Source organism: Leptodactylus fuscus, chromosome 1 (genome assembly GCF_031893055.1).
Source record: "Leptodactylus fuscus isolate aLepFus1 chromosome 1, aLepFus1.hap2, whole genome shotgun sequence".
Lineage (NCBI taxonomy): Eukaryota > Metazoa > Chordata > Amphibia > Anura > Leptodactylidae > Leptodactylus > Leptodactylus fuscus.
Genome location: NC_134265.1, coordinates 107,275,821 through 107,301,779, shown reverse-complemented (window position 1 = coordinate 107,301,779; position 25,959 = coordinate 107,275,821). Strand labels below are relative to the sequence as shown.

The window sequence follows — 25,959 nt, the reverse complement described above, 5'->3', positions numbered from 1 at the left end:
GGCTCTATCACTGGAAAAAGTGATTTTTAACTAATCACATCCTTGCATAGTCTTTAGTAAGGCTATTCCACACCTACCTTTATTACATACAGTAGATTGCCTCAGTGGTTTTTGAACAAGTCTGTTTTTATTCATATGCTAATTAGACTGGTGCACGATGCATCATGCGCTCCCTTTGTTATTGTTTCCTACGGGAGTATATGCACTGGCTGCTGCTGATGACTCAGCTTCCTGTTTGCACACACACATAGGAGATAATAGTAGGGATGAGTGCTGCTGGGAACTTCCTGTGCTGGCTGGAAGCTCATTAGCATATGAATAAAAACTGACTTATTCAAAAACCACTGAGGCAATCTACATACTAAAAGTAAGTGTGGAATAGACTTTTTAAAGGCTATGCTAGGGTGTGATTAGTTAAAAATGACTTTTCCCAGTAATAGAGCCCCTTTAAAAGGGTATGTGTAACAGAAAATGAACCATTTTTAAATCCACTTTTTATTACAAAAAAATTAAAATAATTTTAGATTTTAAAAAAATGTATAAATGTTTATCTATATTAACCCTCTCCTGTTGGGTATTTACATACATCAGCCACTCAGGAGCTGAATGGCTGCTGCTGTATTATACAGTGGAGACCAAGCGACAATGCTCATGATCAGTGCCCGTATACAAATAGGTATATTCATACTATATTTTAGGGTTAATGTCCATTGTTCTTATCCTATGAAGAATGAGAGATGGACATTAGTTCATCTCTCATTTACCACAAGATGATACTAACGGACATTAACCTTATAATGCAGAATGAGCTCCCCTCCATCTGGTGTTCATCTGTATTCCTTCTAGTTAAAAAGAAAAATTTAAAGGAAGCTTTCTTCTTTTTTTAGTTTTCTGACATAAGTAAACAAATTTGACTGAAGAATGTCTTGCCATTTACATTAAACAAATGGCAAAGGACACTGGCGGAGGGGGCTACCGCTGTTAAAGTCCATTGCTCTCACCCTATAATGGATGTTAGCAATAGATGTCCACAATGTTAGTGAGAATGTTCTCTAACAGGGTTTAGGATTTCTATTATGTTATGTTAGGACCCCATTCTGTGACCATATGGTTCTGGTACTGCATGTGCCCCACATTGGTCTTTCGCGGAGTCTCATGACACAGAGGAAACACCTGGAGATGTCTAGTCAGTCACTGGCGCATCCACCACCAGTGGATCACCAGGCACATTTTCAGGCATCTCCTGTATGTACAGAGGCAGGGATTCAAGTGAATCCCATCCACAGTGCAGAAAATAAACATGCAGCGGAAATGCTGTGATTTCCAAAACCTTTGCATTTTTTGTAATCGCTGCCTATCAATTATATCTATGTAAATGCTGGCATTTTCCCTACAGGTATAATTGAAGCAGAAAACTGTGATGTGTTTCCATTGCGGTGCCACGTCTTTTCCTGCAGCACTTTTTCGCCGGGCCTGCTATATGGGGCTCTCCAGACCCTCATCTGATTTTCATACTGATGACCTATCCACAGGAGTCTCAACACCTGGACCCTGAACAGATCATCTGTCCTGGCAGCCTCTGGGTCCCGAAAGCTGCTAGTAGATGACAGGCCGTGCAGCACTGCCCATATTCAAGCTGTGAGGCATTGCCAAAACTACCGCTATGTCTTAATGTCTTGTGCAGAACTTCAAATCTATTGCCATCAGCTAATCCGTCATGAAACCAAATACTGTATTGCATACCTATGCCAAACTACTGCTAATAACAAAGGATGCATTCTTCGGGTAAAAGCTACTGCATCTTCAGATCATGATAGAAGCTTCCTATGATATATAATGGATTGAATGACAGACTATTTTGATGAAGAAACCTTAGACAGCCCTCACTATACAGGATCAGAAAATTTTAAGATGGAGTCTCATAAAGTAGAAGTAGTTACAACTTGCAAAATTCAAAGGAGAACCAAGTACAATATGCAGCATTATGGGGCTATAGAAGGTTGTCATAAGCACAGTGTTCTACAAGATCTACAAGATTAACCTGGAGCATGTTAAGACTGTAAAGTCTGATAACAGCTCATTGCACCGCTTGCTTATTTTATATTATTTATTTAATACCATACAGTCACACTGTCATGCTGCTCTTTATATACTACCATTTAAATCACAAATCTGTGACCTACATCTGAAAAGTTGGATACCAATTTCATGCACCTGTACAGTCGCAAGGCTTGCTTGGCCAAGATGAATCTATAAATTATGGATTTTGTGAAACATGCTTTGATACAAAATACATTCCAATTCATACTGATAATAATGCTTGCAGCTAAAAGAGCAGGCAAGAATATTATGCCTGTGAACCAAAAAACAAAACTGTTCCTAGGGAATTTATCAGAACCATGTACTCTCTGGTCTTATTAGATGTGCTTGCACATTTCTACCATCTAAAACATCTTCAAGGTGACCTTCACTGGATTATCATGCAAAATGTTTGATTCCCAGCACTGATACCGCATGAGGATACAAGGAAAGGCTAAACTCCCCTTTGTGTTTGGAATACATAAGGGGAGTTTTCTTGCTCTATCTGCAGATTTAAAATTACTAGGTTGAAGACAAAACTGTAAGAGTCTGCTGAGAAAAGCTTCATCTTCCAGCACACAAGAGCGGGAGAAATTTGAAGGCCCAATCACTCCAATGAATAATTATTTTTCACTCGAGACAATGGTTCATAGACAAAGTGGAAGATTCTGGGCTGAAAGATACACCATAAAAGTACACACACACATATATATATATATATATATATATATATATATATATATATATATATATATATATATATATATATATATATATATTATGAGAGAGAGAGAGAGAGCGAGCGCTATATAGGAGAGAGCCACATATGAGAAAGGAAAAGAAAGAAAAAAAGAAACAATGTATACATATTTTAATAATGCATACAGTATAAAACAAACAAAAAAACGTGTAAAAAATTTCCTTCCGCTGTATTGGCTGCATAGTTAGAATGACTAGACATACCTTGGTTTCTGTCCTTCTCGTAGTTCCATCCTCTGATGTGACAATGGACACATGGGAGGTGGGAGTTCCAGGATCTTCCTCTACAGTAACTGTCTCTTCCAGCATCTCCGGAGGTTCCTGCATCATGGCGATTGACGTCTGGTTACTGGGACTTTGCTCCTGCAGGCAGAACATTTTTATGTTACAAGGGCTATTTTTTTAAAATCATAAACAGAGACTATGGATTGAAAACAATGAATCATTTGGCAAACAATGCAGCACATAATAAATATCTAACATACAGTCAAAAATAAATTACCTGTGCACCAATTTAATCTGTTTACATGTCTGTTCTGTTCAGATGGTCATATTACTTTTTAATATTGCATGCAAGAGATAAAAACTCAAGGGCGACAGTGTTAGATATACTGAATTAAGTTTCCATGACAATGATCAAGAGTAGAAGATCCTTTCTATGTATGACCATTACATAAAAAAAGATATATACGGCTTTGTAACATACAGACAGGGAAGCATATATAAGCTCTACACGAAACTGATGTAATAACACTAATTAAATAGTAAATGGCAAATTCAATGCTGAAAAAAAATTAAATAAATACTATCGCTAAGTGTCCCTGGGAAGTTATTTCTAGTGAGGTACGTGTTGGAATCTGAAACGCTGCATGTTATCAGCGATAATAAGTTACGTAAGAACATGGGAATGCAGCCTCTTGTTTACTACAATGCCAAGTCCTCAGATTTTGCCAGCTCAAAAATAGCGCAGGTTTCAATAAAGTAAATGGAAGGTGATAGCAATAGCAGTGACCGATGTTACATGAATGTTACTCAGACTGCTGAAATCTTCTTTCACAATTTGTTTTTTTCCCATTTAAAAAAACATGGCGAATGCTTTAGCCTCGGAGTCTGTGGAGGCCACTAAAGATGAAAGGGCATGTTAATGTTACACAAAACTTCATTATCATGAAATGGATTTTGGCGTGGCTTTGTGCAGCAGCACAACACAATGGGTTAAAAGTATTCCAGTAATGACCGCTATAGAGTTACATTTTTATTACTTTGATGATAGTCAAAGGAGGGAGAAACTGTTTAAATAGGTTGTGTCATATATACAACCACTGCCCATATGTCCTATTCATAGATGGGGTACAAGTCAGAATGGGGAGCACTGTGCAAGAATATTCTTCTCCTGTTCTGTTGTATCTGGCTATAACTTAAAGTGGGGCAAAAAAGTATTTAGTCAGTCACCAATAGTGCAAGTTCCACCACTTAAAAAGATGAGAGGCGTCTGTAATTTACATCATAGGTAGACCTCAACTATGAGAGACAAAATGAGAAAACAAATCCAGAAAAATCACATTGTCTGATCTTGTAAGAATTTATTTGCAAATTATGGTGGAAAATAAGTATTTGGTCAGTAACAAAATTTCATCTCAATACTTTGTTATATATCCTTTGTTGGCAATGACAGAGGTCAAACGTTTTCTGTAAGTCTTCACAAGGTTGGCACACACTGTTGTTGGTATGTTGGCCCATTCCTCCATGCAGATCTCCTCTAGAGCAGTGATGTTTTGGGGCTGTCGCTTGGCAACACGGACTTTCAACTCCCTCCAAAGGTTTTCTATAGGGTTGAGATCTGGAGACTGGCTAGGCCACTCCAGGACCTTGAAATGCTTCTTACAAAGCCGCTCCTTCGTTGCCCTGGTGGTGTGCTTTGGATCATTGTCATGTTGAAAGACCCAGCCACGTTTCATCTTCAATGCCCTTGCTGATGGAAGGAGGTTTGCACTCAAAATCTCACGATACATGGCCCCATTCATTCTTTCATGTACCCGGATCAGTCGTCCTGGCCCCTTTGCAGAGAAACAGCCCCAAAGCATGATGTTTCTACCCCCCATGCTTTACAGTAGGTATGGTGTTTGATGGATGCAACTCAGTATTCTTTTTCCTCCAAACACGAAAAGTTGTGTTTCTACCAAACAGTTCCAGTTTGGTTTCATCAGACCATAGGACATTCTCCCAATGCTCTTCTGGATCATCCAAATGCTCTCTAGCAAACTTCAGACGGGCCCGGACATGTACTGGCTTAAGCAGTGGGACACGTCTGGCACTGCAGGATCTGAGTCCCTGGCGGCGTAGTGTGTTACTGATGGTAGCCTTTGTTACATTGGTCCCAGCTCTCTGCAGTTCATTCACTAGGTCCCCCCTGCGTGGTTCTGGGATTTTTGCTCACCGTTCTTGTGATCATTTTGACCCCACGGGGTGAGATTTTGCGTGGAGCCCCAGATCGAGGGAGATTATCAGTGGTCTTGTATGTCTTCCATTTTCTAATTATTGCTCCCACAGTTGATTTCTTCAATCCAAGCTGGTTGCCTTTTGCAGATTCAGTCTTCCCAGCCTGGTGCAGGGCTACAATTTTGTTTCTGGTGTCCTTTGACAGCTCTTTGGTCTTCACCATAGTGGAGTTTGGAGTCTGACTGTTTGAGGGTGTGCACAGGTGTCTTTTTATACTGATAACAAGTTTAAACAGGTGCCATTACTACAGGTAATGAGTGGAGGAAAGAGGAGACTCTTAAAGAAGAAGTTACAGGTCTGTGAGAGCCAGAAATCTTGATTGTTTGTAGGTGACCAAATACTTATTTTCCACCATAATTTGCAAATAAATTCTTACAAAATCAGACAATGTGATTTTCTGGATTTGTTTTCTCATTTTGTCTCTCATAGTTGAGGTCTACCTATGATGTAAATTACAGACGCCTCTCATCTTTTTAAGTGGTGGAACTTGCACTATTGGTGACTGACTAAATACTTTTTTGCCCCACTGTACATGGTTGATGATTCACTAGTAGGGCTACAATTATTTTGCAGTGTCTGTTAAAAGGATAAAGGTTAACTCGCTGAATTTTGTTAACTGCCATTAAAATGATAATAGTTATTCTTCACTTCCTCCTTAGTAAAATTGTGCAGCTACTGTATACAGTCTAGTGACCTATACATTGCACATGTTTTAGCCAATCTGCTGATGATCTAGAACTTTGACTTGCGCCATTTCTGTTCTTTGTACTAGAAAAATATGAATAAGTTGACAATTAGGCACCACCATTTGGGGGGCATGTCCCTACCACCTGATACTGACAACTAGGAAGGCAATAACCCTCTGAATTGTTTTTCAAAACTTTAGATGGCATAATATAGAGAAATGGCACAACACAGATTTATGAAGGAAAAAAAAAAGGGCATTGGAACCACAAAGACGTCCATGTTTGCACAAGACAAGCCAATACTATGAAATGTTACTCGGCTATATAACACTAGTAGTACAATACAGAATAATTCATGGTGAACAGCTTACTGACCTTCACACACTACAGACTAACACGCAGGTGGCCCGGAGTACCAGTAAAGATGCTTCTACTTAGGCTAGGAGATTAGCATTTACTGCCAGGATCCGGATGAGAGAATATTTTCACATATAAGTGTGATGAGCACTTTCCCCTCTGCCTCCTGATTGTAACATTCATGCATAAGATTTGTCACGCTCCATATTCAGCAGGCATTTGCTCAGACATGGCAGGGATGATTTAGAGGCTTCAGGCCAAGCGGCTGGTACTGATTAGCACCAATAAATTTACACCCCAATTTGCCAACGATAAAATGCTCTTATATGGGCAGGGAAAAGGGTCTTACACAGATGGAGTCATTGCCAACCTAAATGGCCTGATGAGTTACCCAGAAAAGCAGAAGGGGGGTAGTTAAAATGAGGGGACTCCTTCAAATTGTACAACAGCTTACTATACAGTACAGTACTATAGGTGATATGACATACAGTACTGTATAGCACACACTGTCACCAATAGTGACAGCAAAGGCTTTCATTATCTGTCCCATTGAAGAAAGGTGGAAGTGAATGATTGTGAGGGGAATCTTTGACTGTGCACTATAAAGTACATTTTGTGGTAGTGCCGGGTACTGCACTGGTACACACTGAGGGCAACGCAACAGCAGGAGCGGCTTTTCTGTTTTTGTTAGGGACACTACGTTGATGAGATCCCCCCCCAAGCTACCCCTAATGCAATGTTCACATCCAACAGCCACCACACCAGACTCCTACACAATCCAACTCCGTGCCGATAACCCCCAAACTCCCCCATGCAGCACAGGTATTGCACCAGCTGCCTACCATCCCATCAGGTTCTCCATACAATGCCAAACAGTATACTGCTCCACTGACACCCCGTGTGTGGCAATAGCCAGAACCATATTCCCCCAACAGCCCCAGAAGAAAATACCTGTCAGCCCTGTAGTCCCTCCACACCCCTGATACAATGTCCATCACTCCTGTGATATCCTGATACCCCCATCATTCTAGGATACCTTGAAAACCACTGTAAAGTGCCCCAAACCACCTTAGGCTCCTTCAACAGCCAAGTACTATGTCCACCTCCCTCAACAACCTGTAGACAATGACAGTATAGGCTTCCCGGACTACCCTAGTTTAGCACCTATCACCTGTCCAGTCTGTTCTGACAATCCTGCTATAGTTCCACCACCCCCAGGCTCCTCCATCAATCAGATACAGTGACCACCACCCAAAACCCCACATAACACTCCTGGTTGAGGGAACACTACTCCTCCTGCTTCAACCGACACCCAGTTAAAGTACCTGCCACCCTCAGCCTATCCTGACATCCCCTACGCACCACCACTAGGTTTACCACACCACTGGGCACTATGCTGTATGTGACACTGCTGAAAGCTATATAGCGAAAAGATCCAACAATAGCATCAGCAGTGGCTATGGTATCCAGTACTGTGCATTTTAATAAAGCAATGTATTTTTATTTACTGCTCAGGAGTGCAAATTAAAAGACATTTACAACATCTATATGTCCCTCTGATATTGGAGTTATGCTTTTATGCACTTGGTTGCTCTGTAGAGCAACCAAGCACAGGCCTGTCAATATCTTCTACCATTTTATTCCCCTGGCCAATGATTATAATCCCCCAAAGCCTCCTCTAATAGGCCGACTTAAACAACAGGCTACAATGTTACTCTCATCTTATTCAAACTACAAAACCACCCACCATGGTAGGGAACCTGAGCAGTGACTGGACCATAGTGTAGGGGAATGAGAAACATTTTGTTGTTAGTGCCCCTATGTTTTAAGTATATTTTATTCCCCTGGTAATCCCTTTTAATGATTTGTAACAGCTTGACAGTAAAAAAAAAGCACTGATGGCAGAATATTGGGGAAACAGTAAGTGGTATGGAGCCTGCGTGCCTCTGTTACACATCACTCACAAGCATACCATTAATCAGAATACATTTGCTATTTAAAGGCTTGATTATAGATGCAGACGAGTATTAGGAGCCTGAAGTCTTAATTAGTGAAGCCAATAACGTACAAAGCAAGAGCCACATTCCTCTTCCATACACAAGAAGAAAGCATGAAGACAGAAAAAGTGACAACATTAGATCATTCGTATTTCATATTTCTGTATACTAACATACAGTAGCTGTAAATTATTTAGCCATAAACAAGGGTCTTTTATACACAGCAGGTATGGATATAGCTCCAATTGGTCTCACTTTTTGAAATTAGAAGCTTGTATTCAGTTTTGTATCTTGTTGCATTGTAACTCTACAGGACAGAATAGTAGTCTTCTGATTTATTTTATGATAGATAAATCCCATTGACTAGTATAGGAACACATGAAGAAACGGAGCAGTACCTATTTATTTTCCAGGATAAAATAACAGTTTGCTATACTCTGGGTCCTATCCAGATGCATAGGAGAGTTAGAAATAATAGTGGAAGGGCAAAAAGCCTTAGAAACTCCAAACCATGTTCACCAAAATCACCAAATGTGCCCAAAGACAAAGTAATATGTGTGTCACCTAACAAAACCTCCTTATATTCACATCCACAGGGACAACCAACCATTCAGAATATCCTCAGATACCATAAGTGTCATCCCAGGTAATCCAATTTGTACCCAAATAAAGATTGTAGGTCATCATACACACTGCCACCTGTTTTGTATTAAAATAAAAAATAACTTTTTGAAGAACCCAAAATCGGGACGCTGATATGTTTGTTCAATCATTTTGAATACAGATAGAATAAAGAACTGAAAGCAAATCCAAACCAGATCTCCTGGTTCAGAAAACAAAACAAAACAAAAACCTTATGTTTTGCATATGCAAGCTAGCACATACCCATAGTATGACAGCAGGTGAGAGCATAATCCACTCGACCAGAATTCCTAATAACGTCTAAGGGCTCGTTCACACGGGGCAAGAGGGGACAGATTGTGACACCAAATCCACCTCAAAGTTGGCCCCCTCACAATAGAGGTCTATTTTTTTTCCCGTGAGCGGTTTGTTCCCACTCACGGAAAAAACAAACGAGCTGCCCTTTCTTTAGGCTGATTCAACCGCGGCATCCACCTCGCGACAGCACCCTCCGGACTAAGCCCATTCATTTGGGCCTACTCCGGAGCTTTCAACCACAAAGAGATTTATACTCCATCCACAAGTGTCTGACCACTGAGATCCCCAGTGATCATGAGATCAGGGGATCAAAAGTTCCTTTCTATACCCCATAACAATGAAGTCTTAAAGGGATTCTACCATTAAAAAACTTTTTTTTCTAGGTAACACGTCGAAATAGCCTTTAGAAAGGCTATTCGTCTCCTACCTTTGGAAGTGATCTCCACCGCGCCGTTTGTTCAAAATACTGGTTTGTACCGGTATGCTAATTAGTTCTCTCACAGCGCGTTACTCCGTGGGAATGGCACCTTAGGGGGCATTCACACTGAGTAATGCCGGGCGTGTATTACAGCCGTACACGCCGGCGCTACGGCAGACTGCCGAACACTTCCCATTCACTTCAATGGGAGCGCTCGTAAACGCCGCTGTTACGAGCGCTCCCATTGAAGTGAATGGGAAGTGTTCGGCAGTCTGCCGTAGCGCCGGCGTGTATGGCTGTGATACACGCCCGGCGTTACTCAGTGTGAATGCCCCCTTACAGTGTAAAAAAAGAGCTGCAGAAAGGCTGCATTTTCAGCTGCGGAAACCCTACCGGTTTCCCTGTACATTCAATAGGGGAAGGAGAAACGCAGCAAAAACTCAACAAAAACAAACAGTTTGCTTTTCGCTGTTTTTTTTTTGTTTTTTTGTTTTTTTTAAAGCAACCTAGAGCTGTAAGTCTAAAAAGGAGTTTCAAATAGTTGGGCATGACGGAGATTCCTTTAACAAGGAACAGAAAGCCGAACGCTAGTGTGAATTGTAAGCGTAAGACATCATGTACAGCAAGTGCAAACAGAATAATTTCTAACCATTCTCTAAATTGCATCCTGTACTTTTCACCATTATTTCCTCTTTGTATGCTGTGTCAGTGTTACCTGAGCCAAGCGCCAGAGAGGGTGGAAACTAGCTGCTATCATGTCTTTCATACACAGAGAATAGGAGATCCTACCACCCCTATCTCTCTGCAGCAACAGCATGGAGGACATTATATATCAATACCAAGCAGTGTAGCCGCGAATCAAGCACTGGGGGAGACCGTAAAAGCAGAAACAGTGTTGTTGTCCATTTCTCTGAAGTTGCTCTCTTCTCATCCTCCCATTTTCCTCCTCATAGATCTCTAGGAGCAGCAACTTTAACCTTTTTTTCTACGTAGAGACACCAATGTAGGGATTTGAATATGATCTGAATTATTTGAATTTGATCTGAATATGCATGTGGCAAGGTGAAGGAAAAGAGCCTAATAAGTACAGTGAATACATGTTATAGGATATCTTACAAAGTTTCTTATATTTTACAAAAAAAAAAAAAACCTCCAAAAACCAGAAAAGACTGCAGCAAATTCATGAAGATGTGAGCCATTGCTATGTGGTACAAGTCCGGCTAGTTGCAGAAATGTTCAGTTTTTTACTTGCAGTTATTGAAGTCAAAGCTAGAAAGGAAGAGAACATATAAAGGACAGGCAAGACTCCTCTTTTTTTTACATCAACTAATAGTTTTGGCTTCAAAAATTGCATAAAAAAAAAAAAAAAACTGGAACGCGGAAGCCCAGCCTTACAATGAGAACACCACATGGTTAATAGATCACAGCATGGTCCATTAGTTCACATGTGTTCAGAGTAACACAATCTTTAGTTCTATAAGGAGCTCACTAGTTCCTTGAATTCTTTTCTCTCCCATGAGACCCAAAATTCCAACAAATGGTATTTCCCGTTAAAAGAATATACAGTATGTATTAGTAGGGAAGTTATTTGGCTCCACCACATTAAGTAATTTATATATATTTTATATGTGTGTGTAATTCTGTATTATATTACATATTAAAAATTAAAGTCGCTAAGTACTGACGTGCTTAGTTTTATGCCATTAAGGCCACAGTGTTGCCACAGATTACAGTCCCAGCAGCCCCACAGTAGTGAATGAAGAGTCGATCACCAAGCACACTGGTGCTCCATTCCCAAAGAAACTTTAGATGGACTTTTGGTCGCCCGTTCTCCTCATGGCCCCCCCAGCGACCTGACAAATATAAGGTGTAAGTGTCCTTAGTGGCAAACTCCACAAAGATTTGTCATATTTTTTCCTTTATCCATTGAAATCTCAGCTTTCTCTAAGCTAAGAAGTAGGTGGTCCCATCAGTGATTGACAACCTCTCCTCCATTATTGTGCATACAAAGATAGCTGTCGATCACTAACAGAACTGCCTCCTTGACTTCTTAGCATACAAAGAGGGATTGCAATGGATAAATGACGGGTTATATACATTTTGTGGAAGAAGATTCATTATCTCAGTCTGCTCAGCTCCTTCTGCTCTACAATGCAGACTGTGCTACATTTTATTTTAAATTTGTTTTTTATTGAAAAAAACAAGAAAAAGAATTTTACAATAACTGCATAGCGGAGAAAACAAGAACCAGTAGCAAGGAAATATATGACTCGACTGTATAGTGCCACAAATTCACAAAATCAAGTTATCAGCCCCAATGAGTCCTGAATGAGAAATAGTAGAGGTGAGCGGCCAGACAATTGTATAGTATGTGAAGTAGGCACTTACACAGGGGAGTAGGAGTGAGGGAAAAGGGAAGGAAAAAGAAACAAAACATTATAACAGTACATGGCTCTATAAATACTCATGCAGTAGTAATAGGGTGATCATCATATTTAGGTTCTAATTGTAATGTGCGACCAAGAGCGAATTGCAGGGGAGATAATTGTTACGGTGGTAAATGGTCAAGCCTCTAGAAGGAGGATCTCCAACACGCTCCACATAGTCAAATCAGAGTGCCCATCTGGACCAGAAGCTTGGGTATTTATGGTTCTTAGATGCCAGCATCCTTTCCAGAGTAAAAGCTAATTTGACATGTTGGATGAGCTCCGCCACTGTCAAGCAGGGCACACACTTCCACTGGCGTGCAAGCATGACTCTGGCAGCTAATATAACCTGACCCAGCACTATATACATGCTACTTGGGAGGGAATCAGTGTCCAGAAAGCAAAGTGCCAGACCTAGCGATGGTGGGATGACAAGACCTGCCAAGGAGGACAGAAACTGAAAGGTGGCAGTCCAAAAGGCCAGAACAGGAGGACAGTCCCACCACATGTGCATGAGGATGCTTAATTGACCACAATCCCGCCAGCACAGATTTGAATATGAGAGATCTATGTGTACCAGTTGATTAGAGGTCCTGTACCAACGGAGGGAGATTTTGAGAGCTGTCTTCAAGTGTGCCGCACCCTTCAACACCCTCTTGACAAAGCCAGCGGCCTCATACCATTTGTGGAGAGAAATAAGTCTCACAAGTTCAGTCTCCCAACGAATTAAACAAAAAGGCTTGACCTGTTCGGATGGAACAGAGAGAGACTGTGCAGCATGTCAATTATAACTACGGAAATGCCAGCAGTTTCCCCATAGATATAATTGTAACAGAAAGATCGCAGAGGAAAACTCAGAGAACTTTCTGCTTAAAGTGCTTTGGGAAGAACCGTGATGCATTGCCGCTGAGGTTTTACCCGCAACGCTTTAATGTTGCGGGATTTCCCATGGGGTCTTAGCCTAAAGGTTGAAAACAGAGACACTTTCTGAAAATCTTGTCAACACAATGCAATATATACTGTATACATGTGCCAATATTTAACAGCATGTGGAAAGCTACAGAAAATAAATCCTGCTGAATATATGCTTTGACATATGTAATTCTAGGCATACAATTGCATTGGTAGGAATATGCACATATTCACAGTGACTGCACTTTTCACTATAGTGCAGACTGTGGGATCCTATGGCATATGTCTTTTCAGCTAAAGGTTGGCTATTAAAAGTTTATGGATAGGTTTCCATATAAATTCAGAGATGTTCTAACATATACAAAAATGGTGCAATACCAATGTGGTGTGAACAGAGACGGAGCCGAGGGTATTCATCGGTAACAAAAATTGCCTTTACCTCTGAGATTCATCAGATTGAGGAGGGGACCACACAAAAAGTGATGCCATTTATATTCAGGAATTCATGCCATATGACACGTTGCCAAGTGTTCCATAGACACGCACACGTTTAGTCACTTGCTTGTTACATGTGAAACAAAGTGTGCTTGAGACTGAACAAGAGGAGAATGTGAATATTATTTGTTTGCGGCTAAAGTGGTCGATCAACACGTTGGGCTAGTTTTCTCACGCTTCTGGCAGAAAGCAATTTGTATAAAGAAATTTAACAAGGATTCTCATCTGCTCACTTTCAGTGCATACAAACTTTTCTCCCTCCTTCCAATGCAGCATGACATTTTCTCTGCACAGTCTGAATAAGAGCGTTTAGTTTGCAAACACTGACCCATAAATTTCAAATGAAAGCCTTTTCTGCACAAAGGAATGAAAATGCCTCATCCTGTCAATGCATCATTCTTGGCTCTTTTAACAGCACAGATGAAGAACATCTATAAAGAAAGGGAAAGTGGCATGAGGTTAAAATCTATTTTTAGAGCGGGAGGTTTAGCAGCAGCCATTACTGAAAATTATGCATTTTCCCTAAACCACTCTTCAGCTGGTTATTTCAAAATGTTCTATGCAGATGGATAGATGCGGAGCTCTATAAATTACTTTATTCACATCCTGGAGACCTCCACAACTTCATTTTAATCACACTGAACTGCTTTCTTTCTGTAGGTTAAAGAGAATTACACAAGTCAAAATGTTCTGACTCTGTAGTCACTAGCCAAAGAGTGCAGCGCCCGTATATATTGCCTAAGGAGGCAGTAGAAACACATTTGTGGGGGTGTAGTGATGTTATATGTGCTGTATGTCATCACACAAGACAAAAAAAACCCCAAAATATTGAAACCTGTCCAGGGCACTGAAATCTAGTTCCTTTTTCCGTTCAAATTTTGGGGCCACAAAGCACAAAGACTTACAACAAAAGAGAATTTAGCATCAGTAAGATTACTGAAAAAAATAAAAATCATAGCCTACCCCATTGCTTGCTCTATTATAGGAGTATTGAGTGTCAACTGGTCTGTAATACAGAATTGTAGAGACTCCGTACCCCTAAACATACCCTGTGTGTTATACTTTGTCATTTCGCCAATGAGAAAGTTTGAGGACTTTCCTCAACACACTGTGGGGAATCTAATAAGACCAATGTTGTATATGGAGATTTAATTGTTATGCATGGGAAGATTAGACCATTATACACAAGGATCCGTGCACCAGAGCTGAAGCTAGGAGCTGGCATACATTTCAAATAAATTACAATACATTTCTAGAATCACGGTACCCCTGCACCATTACACACACATTTTTCCAAAAAACCCATGAGAGTCATAAAAAAAATCAAAATAGTGCACATCAAAAGCTGAATTTATAGGTCAGAAAACTCCTTTAAACATAGGGGACCGCAGCAAAAAAGGGATGTAGGAAAAACTATGACAAAAACACATCACGGTTTTTCCTGCAGCGCTTTTCACAGACTTTCAGATTCCATTATATCTATAGGGAAACCGTTGGCGTTTCCATAGGTATAATCAGCATGCTGCAATTTTCAAAACTGTGACGATTTTGGAAATCGCAGCATGTCCACTGCGTGTATTTTTCCGCAATGTGTGGATGGGATTCGCTAGAATCGCATCCACTTTGCAGAGATTGTAAAATGCTGCGGTTTATGCCTGGCTTCAATATAGATTCCCTCATTATTTACCATCTATACAATCACATTTGGTTAGCATTACACAAAAAGATGCCGTGTGCTGGAACCTTCATAGTAATAATATGTACTGTAAGCAGCAGAGGTTGTCAAAGAGGCACAATATGTCTACGCTATGCTCTCTGTTGTTCCTCTATTTTTATAGACCTTATGAACTATAAGCCTTAAACAAAGATTCCAATAAATCCTCATTAAAAATGTGCTCATCTCGATCCAGTCTTATTGGATCATGTCCAAACACTACATATACAGTACTAGTAGGACGAAGGGCCTGGCCAATGTAGCTGCTGTGGACTGCTCAGTGCCTGGAGTAGATAGGAAACAATTCCCAATGTTGAGGGATAATGTAACTACCGTGTCTGGTAATAACTGCAGGATAAGTATATAGATTTTCTATCCCACAGGAGGACTTCTGGAATGGGGAGAGGTACAGGACAATTCTGTAATGAGCACAGACTGCTGCTCGGTATTTACCCCGCATTTACAAAACACATTGTAAAAAACACGGGACTTTCCTCCAAGCAATAAAAAGCTTAACCAGTCATACTAATGTCAAGGCAAAGTACATTTCTCATAATAAAGGCGGAAACGAGTATATTTTTATGTTAAATGAATAAACCCTGAAACAAAGCTATGCATACTTGTACTTACACATAGTCTGTATAAAGGTAACAAGCATGTACATTACCAGATTATATATAGATGACCCACTCACTTTTTTCATGTATCAACAGTATTTAGGGCTCGTTCACACAGGGCAAGAGGGGGTGGATTTTGGCGCCGAATCCAAGTCAGAATCCACCCCCTCACAATAGAGGTCTATGTACGCTAGCTTACTTTTTTCCGTGAGCGGCATGTTCCCGTTCACGGAAAAAAGAAGTGAGCTGCCGTTTCTTCAGGCGTATTCAGCCCTAGAGTCCGCCTTGCGGCAACACCCTCGAAACTAGCCCCATTTATTTGGGCCTACTCTGGAGCGGGAAGCCGCAACAGTCGTGACAGACGCATTTTGGCCCTATTCTGACGCGGCTTCCAGCCTCAAATTCAGGACCAAAATACGCCTAACCGTGCCCACTGTAAACTAGTCCTTACTGTGAATCTGCCAATCTGAAGAAATCCAATATCCAGGAAAACATATATAAAATATTAAGCTGCAGTGAAATGAACCTTACAGTAACACAGTGAATATGCATAAAAACAATTATGAAGTATCCTAATAAAATATGTCACTGACAGGTTCATATGCCCAGCTGGATAAACATATGCAAGAAAAACTCATGCAAAGACAAGCCTGGATGACCTGTGCTCTTTACCTTTTATATAAGAGTGCCAAGCAGTACATATCAAATATGGATTTCTATTTAAAGAACTAAATACAAAATATCCCCTAGGATACTGGCTATCGGTGTAAAAGAAAATACAGGCACACAATATAACACATTTCAATGGAGATGGCAATCGTAGACTATCATCATTCCTGTGCTGGTAAAAGCACTTTAAGGCTAAGGCCCCATGGGACATCCCACAGCAAAAAGGCGCTGAGGGAAAAACCGTGGCGGCAACGCATCACGACTTTTCTTGCAGCGCTTTGGACATAAAGTTCACACAGTTTTCCTCCTTGGACCTTCTGTTACAATTATACCTATGGTGAAACCACCGGCGTTTCAGTTGGTATAACTGACATGCTGCGATTTCGCACCGGTTTTGGAAATTGCAGTGTGTACGCACCGCGTTTTTTTACCGTAAAGTGGGAATGGGATTCACTAGAATCCCAATCCACTTTGCCCTTACTGTAAAACGCTGCGATTTTTCCCCTGGCATTTCCACTGCGGGCAAATTGCAGCATTCCCGTCCCGTGGGGCCCCTGCCTATAAGGGGAATGCTAAGAGGTTCAGCAACAAAATGAAAAGAAAGACTTTCAAATATATGGCTTACATACCAAAAACAAATCGTGGTGTTTTCTCACTCAAGATTCACACAAGTCTTTCAAACAAGATGCTGTCTATTTTGCAATATTACCCTGCCTATAATTTCTGCTGCACAGACTCTTGAATAGAGCTCCATGTCAGGCATGGTAACATTCACAACTGAATTGTGTAGGACCTCTAATGTTATAGAAACCCAGATGACATGACTAGTTTGCAGCAAAATTCTTAAAAAAGGGTCAAAAGTTAATTTGTTTTTGGGGCCACACAGTGGCTCAGTGGTTAGCACTGCAGCCTTGCAGCACTGGAGTCCTGGTGTTCAAATCCCACCAAGGTCAAAAAACCATCTGCAAGGAGTTTGTACATTCTCCCCGTGTTTGCATGGATTTCCATCCCATGTTCCAAAAGACATACTGATAGAGGGAAAAAAATGTAGATTGTGAGCTCTATGTGGGGCTCACAATCTACATTAAAAAAAAAAAAAAAAAAAAAAAAAGTTAATTTCTTTTCTTTAAACAGTGGATTACTGTCTACACTCCTAGGAAACCCCTAAAAAAAAAAAAAAAAAAAAAGTCATATTTACCAACTCTCTAAAATTTTCGTAAACAATCTTAGCAAATTTAGACATGTATTGGTCCAAAAATGGGTTGTGGCTTCCTTATGATAAACATGTAAACTGTACCTAGTCTTTCAACAAAATTTACCCTACATTGCACAGACAGTAGAGGAGAATCTAGAAATGGGCAATAATCTGACACCTATGTGAACTGCAGTTCTGTCATACTGTTTTAAGCAGAGATTTCAGAGTGAATGTCAGTTTAGGATGGAGGGAAAAGAGGCTGAAAATAAATTACATTAGTTCTGGGTTGGTTTCGGCATGTTCTTTCATGGCACGCCATGTTTCGATGCGACGCTCTTTCTGTTGATCAGTCAAGAGCCGCGGCACAAACTTTGCAGCGACCCGTGACATGCCCAAATCCTCCGATAAAATGCGCTGAATCGAGCTCCAACTCACTCCAGACAACTCTTCGAGTTCCTCAATGGTTTGCCGTCGATCTTCACACACGAAGAAAAATTCACTGTGGGTAGACAAAACCTTCCGAATCAACGCCGCTTGGCACACTGATTGAGAAGGCGTGGTTGAACAAATAACTAGCTGCAGAATCGCGTACTACGAAAACCACGCGCACAGCAGCCTCATTCTGGAAACTTTTGGGTCCCCCCTCGTATATATAAAAGTTGGATGAAAACATAGTACAGTGACAGATTCATGTTTTAAGTGATGAAATGCTTTTGTTTAAGCGGAATAGTGACCACAGCTTAATGTAAAGATATATAACGACATAACGCATAAAAAGAACTGTGAATTTCTGAACATGGAAATCGTCACAAGCTCTGTACCAAGAGCAAGAGTAAATGTCAAAAGGTAGTTGCAAGGTAAAAGATACCCTGAAGTAGTGGTACAGGATACGTTGCTTACATTTGTATATCCTACATGCAGCACAATTTCTGTTTTAATTGTCACATTTCCAGTCCAGTGTAAGTGAATTCTAAAGAATAAACCTACAAATTCATCATCACTCAGGATCACACTAATGCCAGAGAGAGAGAAAAGGAACAGGATGACATTGTGGCAAAAACTGTCCGCAGCATGCCATGTTTTAATTGTACCAGACCTTTACATTTTTATTTCTGGTTGTCTAACCTTAGGCCTTGGCTGTACGTGCAGAGGCATTAAGTCAGTGACAGCTACAAAGAGAAAAATGTCATGGAAATATGGTAATGTCAGGCTAAGACAGTGATAAATGAGGGTGGACAAATGACCTTCCAAGTGATGTCACTATAGACAGACAGTCTTGAAAAAGGAACAGCTATGCTCACCAAAAGTCTAACACATATCTAATCTGCCATCACTAATAACTCTACATAGAAACCTAGTTTGTACAAAACATGTCAAAATAAGGTGAGGAGGTGAAACATACAGTATAATGTGCTGCTAGTGGGACTGTGAGACTGGTAACATATTCCTCTGCAAGGCCTCATTGCCCAAGAAAGCAACAAATATAAGACACTGTAGGTCAATGTATTAAAGGGGTTGTCTGGACCCAAATAGGTTTTTCATATTGATGACCTATCCACAGGAGAATGTCATCATTATAACATGTGTGGGGGTCTGACATCCAGACCCCGCACAGATCAGCTCTTCCAAAAGCCTCTGGGTGCCAGAAGCGGATAATAAACGGGAAGCACGTCCAGCACCACCGATATTTAAGTTATAGGATAGAAGCAGACTACACGTTTCCAGTTCACTAACACCTTCCAGCACCCAGAGACTGCTGATCTGTGTGGATCACATTCTGATGACCTATCCACAAAATCAATGGTACAAGACAACCTCTTTAAGGCATACTCTGCAATTTCTTGTGATATGTTCTGAAAATTTTCCCCATTCCTCCGAATGGGGCTATTTTGCAGTCATACACTTAGATTCTTAACAACCACATTCACAAGAATACGACAGTCACAGAAACCTCTGCAACAAATCTGCCACGTATAAGTTTCAGCCTTACCAGCAGCAAATGGGTTATAAGGATTTAGATCTCAGCACAAATTAAATTCCCTCAGTTGGAGTTCAAAACGCAACCCAAGCGAATTTCCAATGAGATTGACTGAAAAGCAAGTGTTTCATCCTCTGCCAGTACAGACAGTTCTGCTATAAGGTAAGCTTTCACATATTCCTGAACATATCCAGGTCCCAATAATGACTTGGAATGACACAGCAGCTCCACACTACAAGGCTGATGACTGGATCCTCACTCACACTAGGGTTACACAGCGACTTTGGCCATTACTCAATTCATGCAACCAAAGACCAGGGACTTTGGCTGCAACTCCTGTAACACAGGCAAAGATGTATGTGAATGGAGCCATAGGGCTAGTTCACACGTGAGTATAAGGGGAGGTTTTTGACAGCGGATTTCGCGTCCAAAACCTCCCCTTATAATGGTGGTCTATGGAGACCGCCGGGCTTCTGTTCTCCGCTAGCGGCGAGCTGTTGCTAGCGGAGAAAAGAAAGGACATGTCCTTTCTTCAGGCGGAAGCCGCGCAGTCTCAGCCGCGCGGCTTCCGCCCCCGGCAGCTCCCTCCTATGTCGGCTCATTCATTTGAGCCGACAGCAGAGGGTTAAGCCGCGACAGCGATGGTCACGGCGGGCGGGTTTTTGACAAGAGAGAGACGCGGCTCGCCGCGTCTCTCTCTGTGTCAAAACCCGCGCGGGCAGTTCACGTGTGAACTAGCCCATACTGTGACCTTGGGGGGTGCTGTGAATAAGAATTCTAATCTTTCTGTGACTAGAAGTTGCAGTTGCAGCACCCTCAGGGTCACAATGCGACTCCATAAACTTGCATTGGTGAAGCAGCTGCAGGTGGCGCTAATGGACTTGCGACCAAAGTCGATGTGTAGCCCCAGGATTATTAAGGTTCAATTGCTTTCCCTAATGATTAGAAGGGTAAACGGGTACATTTGTATTGTACGCAATGTTCATTCTTTAAAGTGTGATTTCTACTACAAACTGACATTGAAGATGTTACTCTTTGGGGTTGCCAGCATGCAGTATCAGGCATATATACCCATGTGTAAGGTCAGAATCCCACAAATACAATATTGATGGCATATCCTAAGGTTAGATCATTAAAATTACAATCTCATGAAAGCCCGGTAACACCATAGTGACATGTAGCCTGGGACAATATTGTAAGGGCTTAACTCAATCCATATTTGGCAGATGCTAGCTGTGTATCTTATTAAAGAAATAGGTTTGTTTCTCCATTTAACAGGCTAGGGTACTTTTTACATAGAAATCTATGGAGAGGGGAGGAGGTTGATGAAAAAGACTAATCAGAGTGAGAGCTCACTTATCATATGGCTATCTTAAAATAAGACTCTACTACTGCACAAAATGAGACAATAAATAAATTCATTAACCTTCTCTTCCCCCCTCCTCTCCATAGAATTACCCTGTGTGAGGTTAAATAAGAGTATAGATGCTATAGCACTAAGTGCCTGAGTAAAGAGGAGGAGGAAAGCAATCTGAAAAATAGAGAAGGAAACATGTTTCTTTAATAAGATATATTACAAAGTTTTTTATGTTCATATGTGCTATCCATTTATTAAATGCCATGTTATAATTTAAGGAACACTTTAAATATGTTAATGAAGCATGCAAGTAACTTCCTAAATGGACAACACTTACTAGATTCAACATAAATGAGAATTTTCCTTTTTTGTTTCACCATTCTTGCTATCCGTCAGTTCCTGGAATGTGCAACACAAAACCCCAGTTTCTTTTCAAGCAGACCACGAGCCAGAGTATATTGTCCAGCTAGGATTTACTTATCCCTCTGACCGTCAAAACACAGGGGTGCTGGAACACTTTGAAAGGACTACTATTTATGCAGACATTCCAGGGGAAACAGTCCAAGAGAGTCCCTTAACAGGATCCAATGACTGAGCATTGAAGCTGGAGCAAGAGGGAGATCAGGGCTTATTCAGTGATCTGGACAGAAGTGTGACTATCATCCAAACCAACCCACTCCTTTCAATACATGTCATCCCATTGCTGGCAACACGCATTAGATTTGACAGCTGAAACTGTTGTGTTTAGACATTAATGTGAATGGCCATTTATCACAATTCTCGTACACTTTGCATGCAAATAACGGTATAAAAAGTGTGGTTAGCTTGGTACTTTTCTGGCAATAGTTTGCAAGAACGAGAAATGCAACGTCCTTTTTTTTTTGTACTGGAAAGCTTATTGGCAACATAAAACTATGTATTGGCACAGCACAATAACACCACATAAATACAGCAAATTTACAGCCCACACATTCATTTCATGGTTACACAGTGCTTCTTACTGAACATCTCTCTGTGTACACGACCTGGAAAAAAAAAATCTACATTCCCAATTTCTTTCTTGAGAGTATACTTGAACTTCTTTCATAACATTTCCTCCCTTGCATCTACTTTTATTATTTCAATTCATCTAAAATGAGAACTCAAGCAGCTTTGTAATAGGTCATAATGAACAATTTCCTACAATTTAAATTTCTACAGCTCTTATGTTAGGCTCACAATAGCGTTCGGCTTTCCATTCTTCTGGTCCATTTGGGGACCCAAAGAACGGAAAGCTAACCTGCTTAAGAAGCAGTTACCCGCAGACCGTATAGGCTATAAAGGGATCCGCTAGGTTTTCCTGCTCAAAAATGCAGGAAGAAAAGTCTTGCTTGAAAAGTGGGTTTGGGGACGGAAACCTCAAATGGAGAGCAAGTGTTAGTGTGAACCTAGCCTTACACACACTACATGGTAACAGCCAAACTGGTGCAATCTCATCCTGTATTCATAATCCTTTCTGTCCCTTATTTTTTGTTAACTCACTAAACATACATTTACATAATGTAGTAGAGAACAAATGGAAAGAAAAGATGACTGAAGGATTTGGATGCAAAGGTGGACATAGTATCTCTGTAGTTTTGCAAAATAAGCAGAATTTGCAGATAGAAATCTGTCATATGTAAGGCCAATATATAACTCTGGACCAAATATTGTCTGCATTCCCCCAGACTGAATCTGATCCAGAGACTGGGAATCCTTGCATCATAGTGATCTACACTCACCGGCCACTTTATTAGGTACACCTGTTCAACTGCTCGTTAACACTTAATTTCTAATCAGCCAATCACATGGCGGCAACTCAGTGCATTTAGGCATGTAGACATGGTCAAGACAATCTCCTGCAGTTCAAACCGAGCATCAGTATGGGGAAGAAAGGTGATTTGAGTGCCTTTGAACGTGGCATGGTTGTTGGTGCCAGAAGGGCTGGTCTGAGTATTTCAGAAACTGCTGATCTACTGGGATTTTCACGCACAACCATCTCTAGGGTTTAGAGAGAATGGTCCGAAAAAGAAAAAACATCCAGTGAGCGGCAGTTCTGTGGGCGGAAATGCGTTGTTGAGGCCAGAGGTCAGAGGAGAATGGCCAGACTGGTTCGAGCTGATAGAAAAGCAACAATGACTCAAATAGCCACCCGTTACAACCAAGGTAGCCAGAAGAGCATCTCTGAACGCACAGTACGTCGAACTTTGAGGCAGATGGGCTACAGCAGCAGAAGACCACACCGGGTGCCACTCCTTTCAGCTAAGAACAGGAAACTGAGGCTACAATTTGCACAAGCTCATCGAAATTGGACAATTGAAGATTGGAAAAACGTTGCCTGGTCTGATGAGTCTCGATTTCTGCTGCGACATTCGGATGGTAGGGTCAGAATTTGGCGTCAACAACATGAAAGCATGGATCCATCCTGCCTTGTATCAACGGTTCAGGCTGGTGGTGGTGGCGTCATGGTGTGGGGAATATTTTCTTGGCACTCTTTGGGCCCCTTGGTACCAATTGAGCATCGTTGCAACACCAAAGCCTACCTGAGTATTGTTGCTGACCATGTCCATCCCTTTATGACCACAATGTACCCAACATCTGATGGCTACTTTCAGCAGGATAATGCGCCATGTCATAAAGCTGGAATCATCTCAGACTGGTTTCTTGAACATGACAATGAGTTCACTGTACTCCAATGGCCTCCACAGTCACCAGATCTCAATCCAATAGAGCATCTTTGGGATGTGGTGGAATGGGAGATTCGCATCATGGATGTGCAGCCGACAAATCTGCGGCAACTGTGTGATGCCATCATGTCAATATGGACCAAAATCTCTGAGAAATGCTTCCAGCACCTTGTTGAATCTATGCCACGAAGAATTGAGGCAGTTCTGAAGGCAAAAGGGGGTCCAACCCGTTACTAGCATGGTGTACCTAATAAAGTGGCCGGTGAGTGTATAATGCTAGAAGCCCCTGCCTTTCCAAGACTTTACTGTCCCAAACTTTATACAGCACAGAACAGTGGTGCCACAAGAAGGCAGGGACTCCTAGAATCAGAGATCAGCAAGATGATCTTCATAGTCAGTTCGGGATATGCAGGCACTATATGATCCAGATTTTTGAGAACATACTCAGGAGCATCTTTTCTTGTAACTATGCATTGTATTGTTTCTCTTAAATATTTATTCAATCTCCTCAGAGATTTTGGTCCGGAATTTGATGCGGATGCCGCTTCAGATTCCAGACCAAAAAACGGGAAGCCACAACTGGATGCTGGTGCAGTGCATTCCCCTCCGGATTAGGCCCAAATAAATGGGCTTTGTCGGGAGGGAGGTGGTGCGAGGAGAATGTCCACAGCTGAATCGGCTGCGGAATCCGCCTGAAGAAAGGACATGTTGCTTCTTTGTTTCGCAAGCAAGAACAAACTGGAAATGACCGGCTCCCATTGATTTCAATGGGAGGTGTTTTTTTGAGCAGGATTTTGACACGGATTCTGCATCAAAATCCTGACCAAAAAACCCTGTCTGAACCCGGTCTAAAGAACCCAAGTAACAAATCAGGCACCAAAACTAACTGCATTGATTGCTCTGGAAAAGTGGGGGCTAAAGAAAAATTTTCAGCTGTGCTGGAATCAGTGGAGCAGCGCTTGTTAAATGACACGATTAAATTTGAGTACATGTTAAGAAGTTCTCTAATAATCCCCCCTTTTTTTTTTTTCTTAAATACTGTGAAACAACTTCCGCTGAGAGTAGCATTGCTGACACATAAGCAATAATTCTGCATAAATGCAGTGGCTACTGCTAGATTCTGAATATCAAGTATAAACAAGAAATCAGCTAAAGACTGGTTTACTATGCATTTTATGTTTTGCACAGTCACAAGCTTTCCTATAATATGCGGTTATAAAAAATGCAGAGTTTCTTCTAGTAATTACCAGTTACACTCTGGTTATGGGAGCTAAACATGTTGTTATTGTTAATAATGTATTCACGTTAGAAGTGTTTAACCTTACAGGGATCAGGAATACAACAACCCTTTCCCGGGCTTGTAAGGCATCTCCCATACTAAAGCCATCCATAAAACAATGTACATGAAAATAGCAGGTTTAAAGGCTCAATATCAGAAAGAAAAAAACCCCCAAACCCTAGCAGTTGAATAAATGACATTAACCTTTTCTGATACACAACTTCGTATTAAGTGCTAAAACTCCTGGCTAAGCTCATAAAAATTCAGGCAGCCTGAACAGAACAATTTGAGCAATGCTAATCATTTCTTTGCACTTGGACAGTACGGATCCCATGACCTTTCCTTAGGACAAGAACATTTTTGTGAACAAATCTCAGCTTTAGTAAGACACCGAGTTTATGTGAGCTCTTTGTACAAAAGCACATTATATACAAGATAAATTATGTAACAGGATTCAGACTGTTCATAACTGGAGTTTTACATGTAACTACTCTTTAGGAAGTCATAATGAATTACTTGTGCACTATTTGCTATACAAAGCCCGAGTAAGTTTGTGCTGTTGACTAACAATGCTGCAGTCAGAGGGTGACTACTATGGATCCACTGAATCCTATAGATCTTCCGATCAGCTGAAAAACTGTTCATCGTTTACCTTTCTGTTATATTTCTGTATTATAAATGTGGAATTATATGTATAAAAAGTCACCACGGCTTACCCATTTAGGATTTCTCCTAGAAAGATTATCCCTGGTAGACACAAGGAAAGTGGAGGCTTATTTAGCTCAGTTTTTAATACTGTGGATGGAAGACAGAAGGAAAGGCAAAAAAGAAATAATGTTCTTATAAAAGTATCTCAGCGTTCACAATGGATTCTAGGA

General features: G+C 41.0%; 1 protein-coding gene across 2 annotated transcripts in view; it reads right to left on the bottom strand.

Annotated features, from left to right (window-relative positions):
* Window positions 1–25,959, bottom strand: part of ARVCF (ARVCF delta catenin family member) — a 531,145-nt gene that overhangs the window by 71,818 nt on the left and 433,368 nt on the right. For both annotated transcript variants that reach the window (XM_075275546.1, XM_075275554.1), the window contains one exon: window positions 3,043–3,201. In XM_075275546.1, coding sequence (XP_075131647.1) covers window positions 3,043–3,201 — 159 coding nt within the window. The remainder of the gene's footprint in view (window positions 1–3,042; window positions 3,202–25,959) is intronic.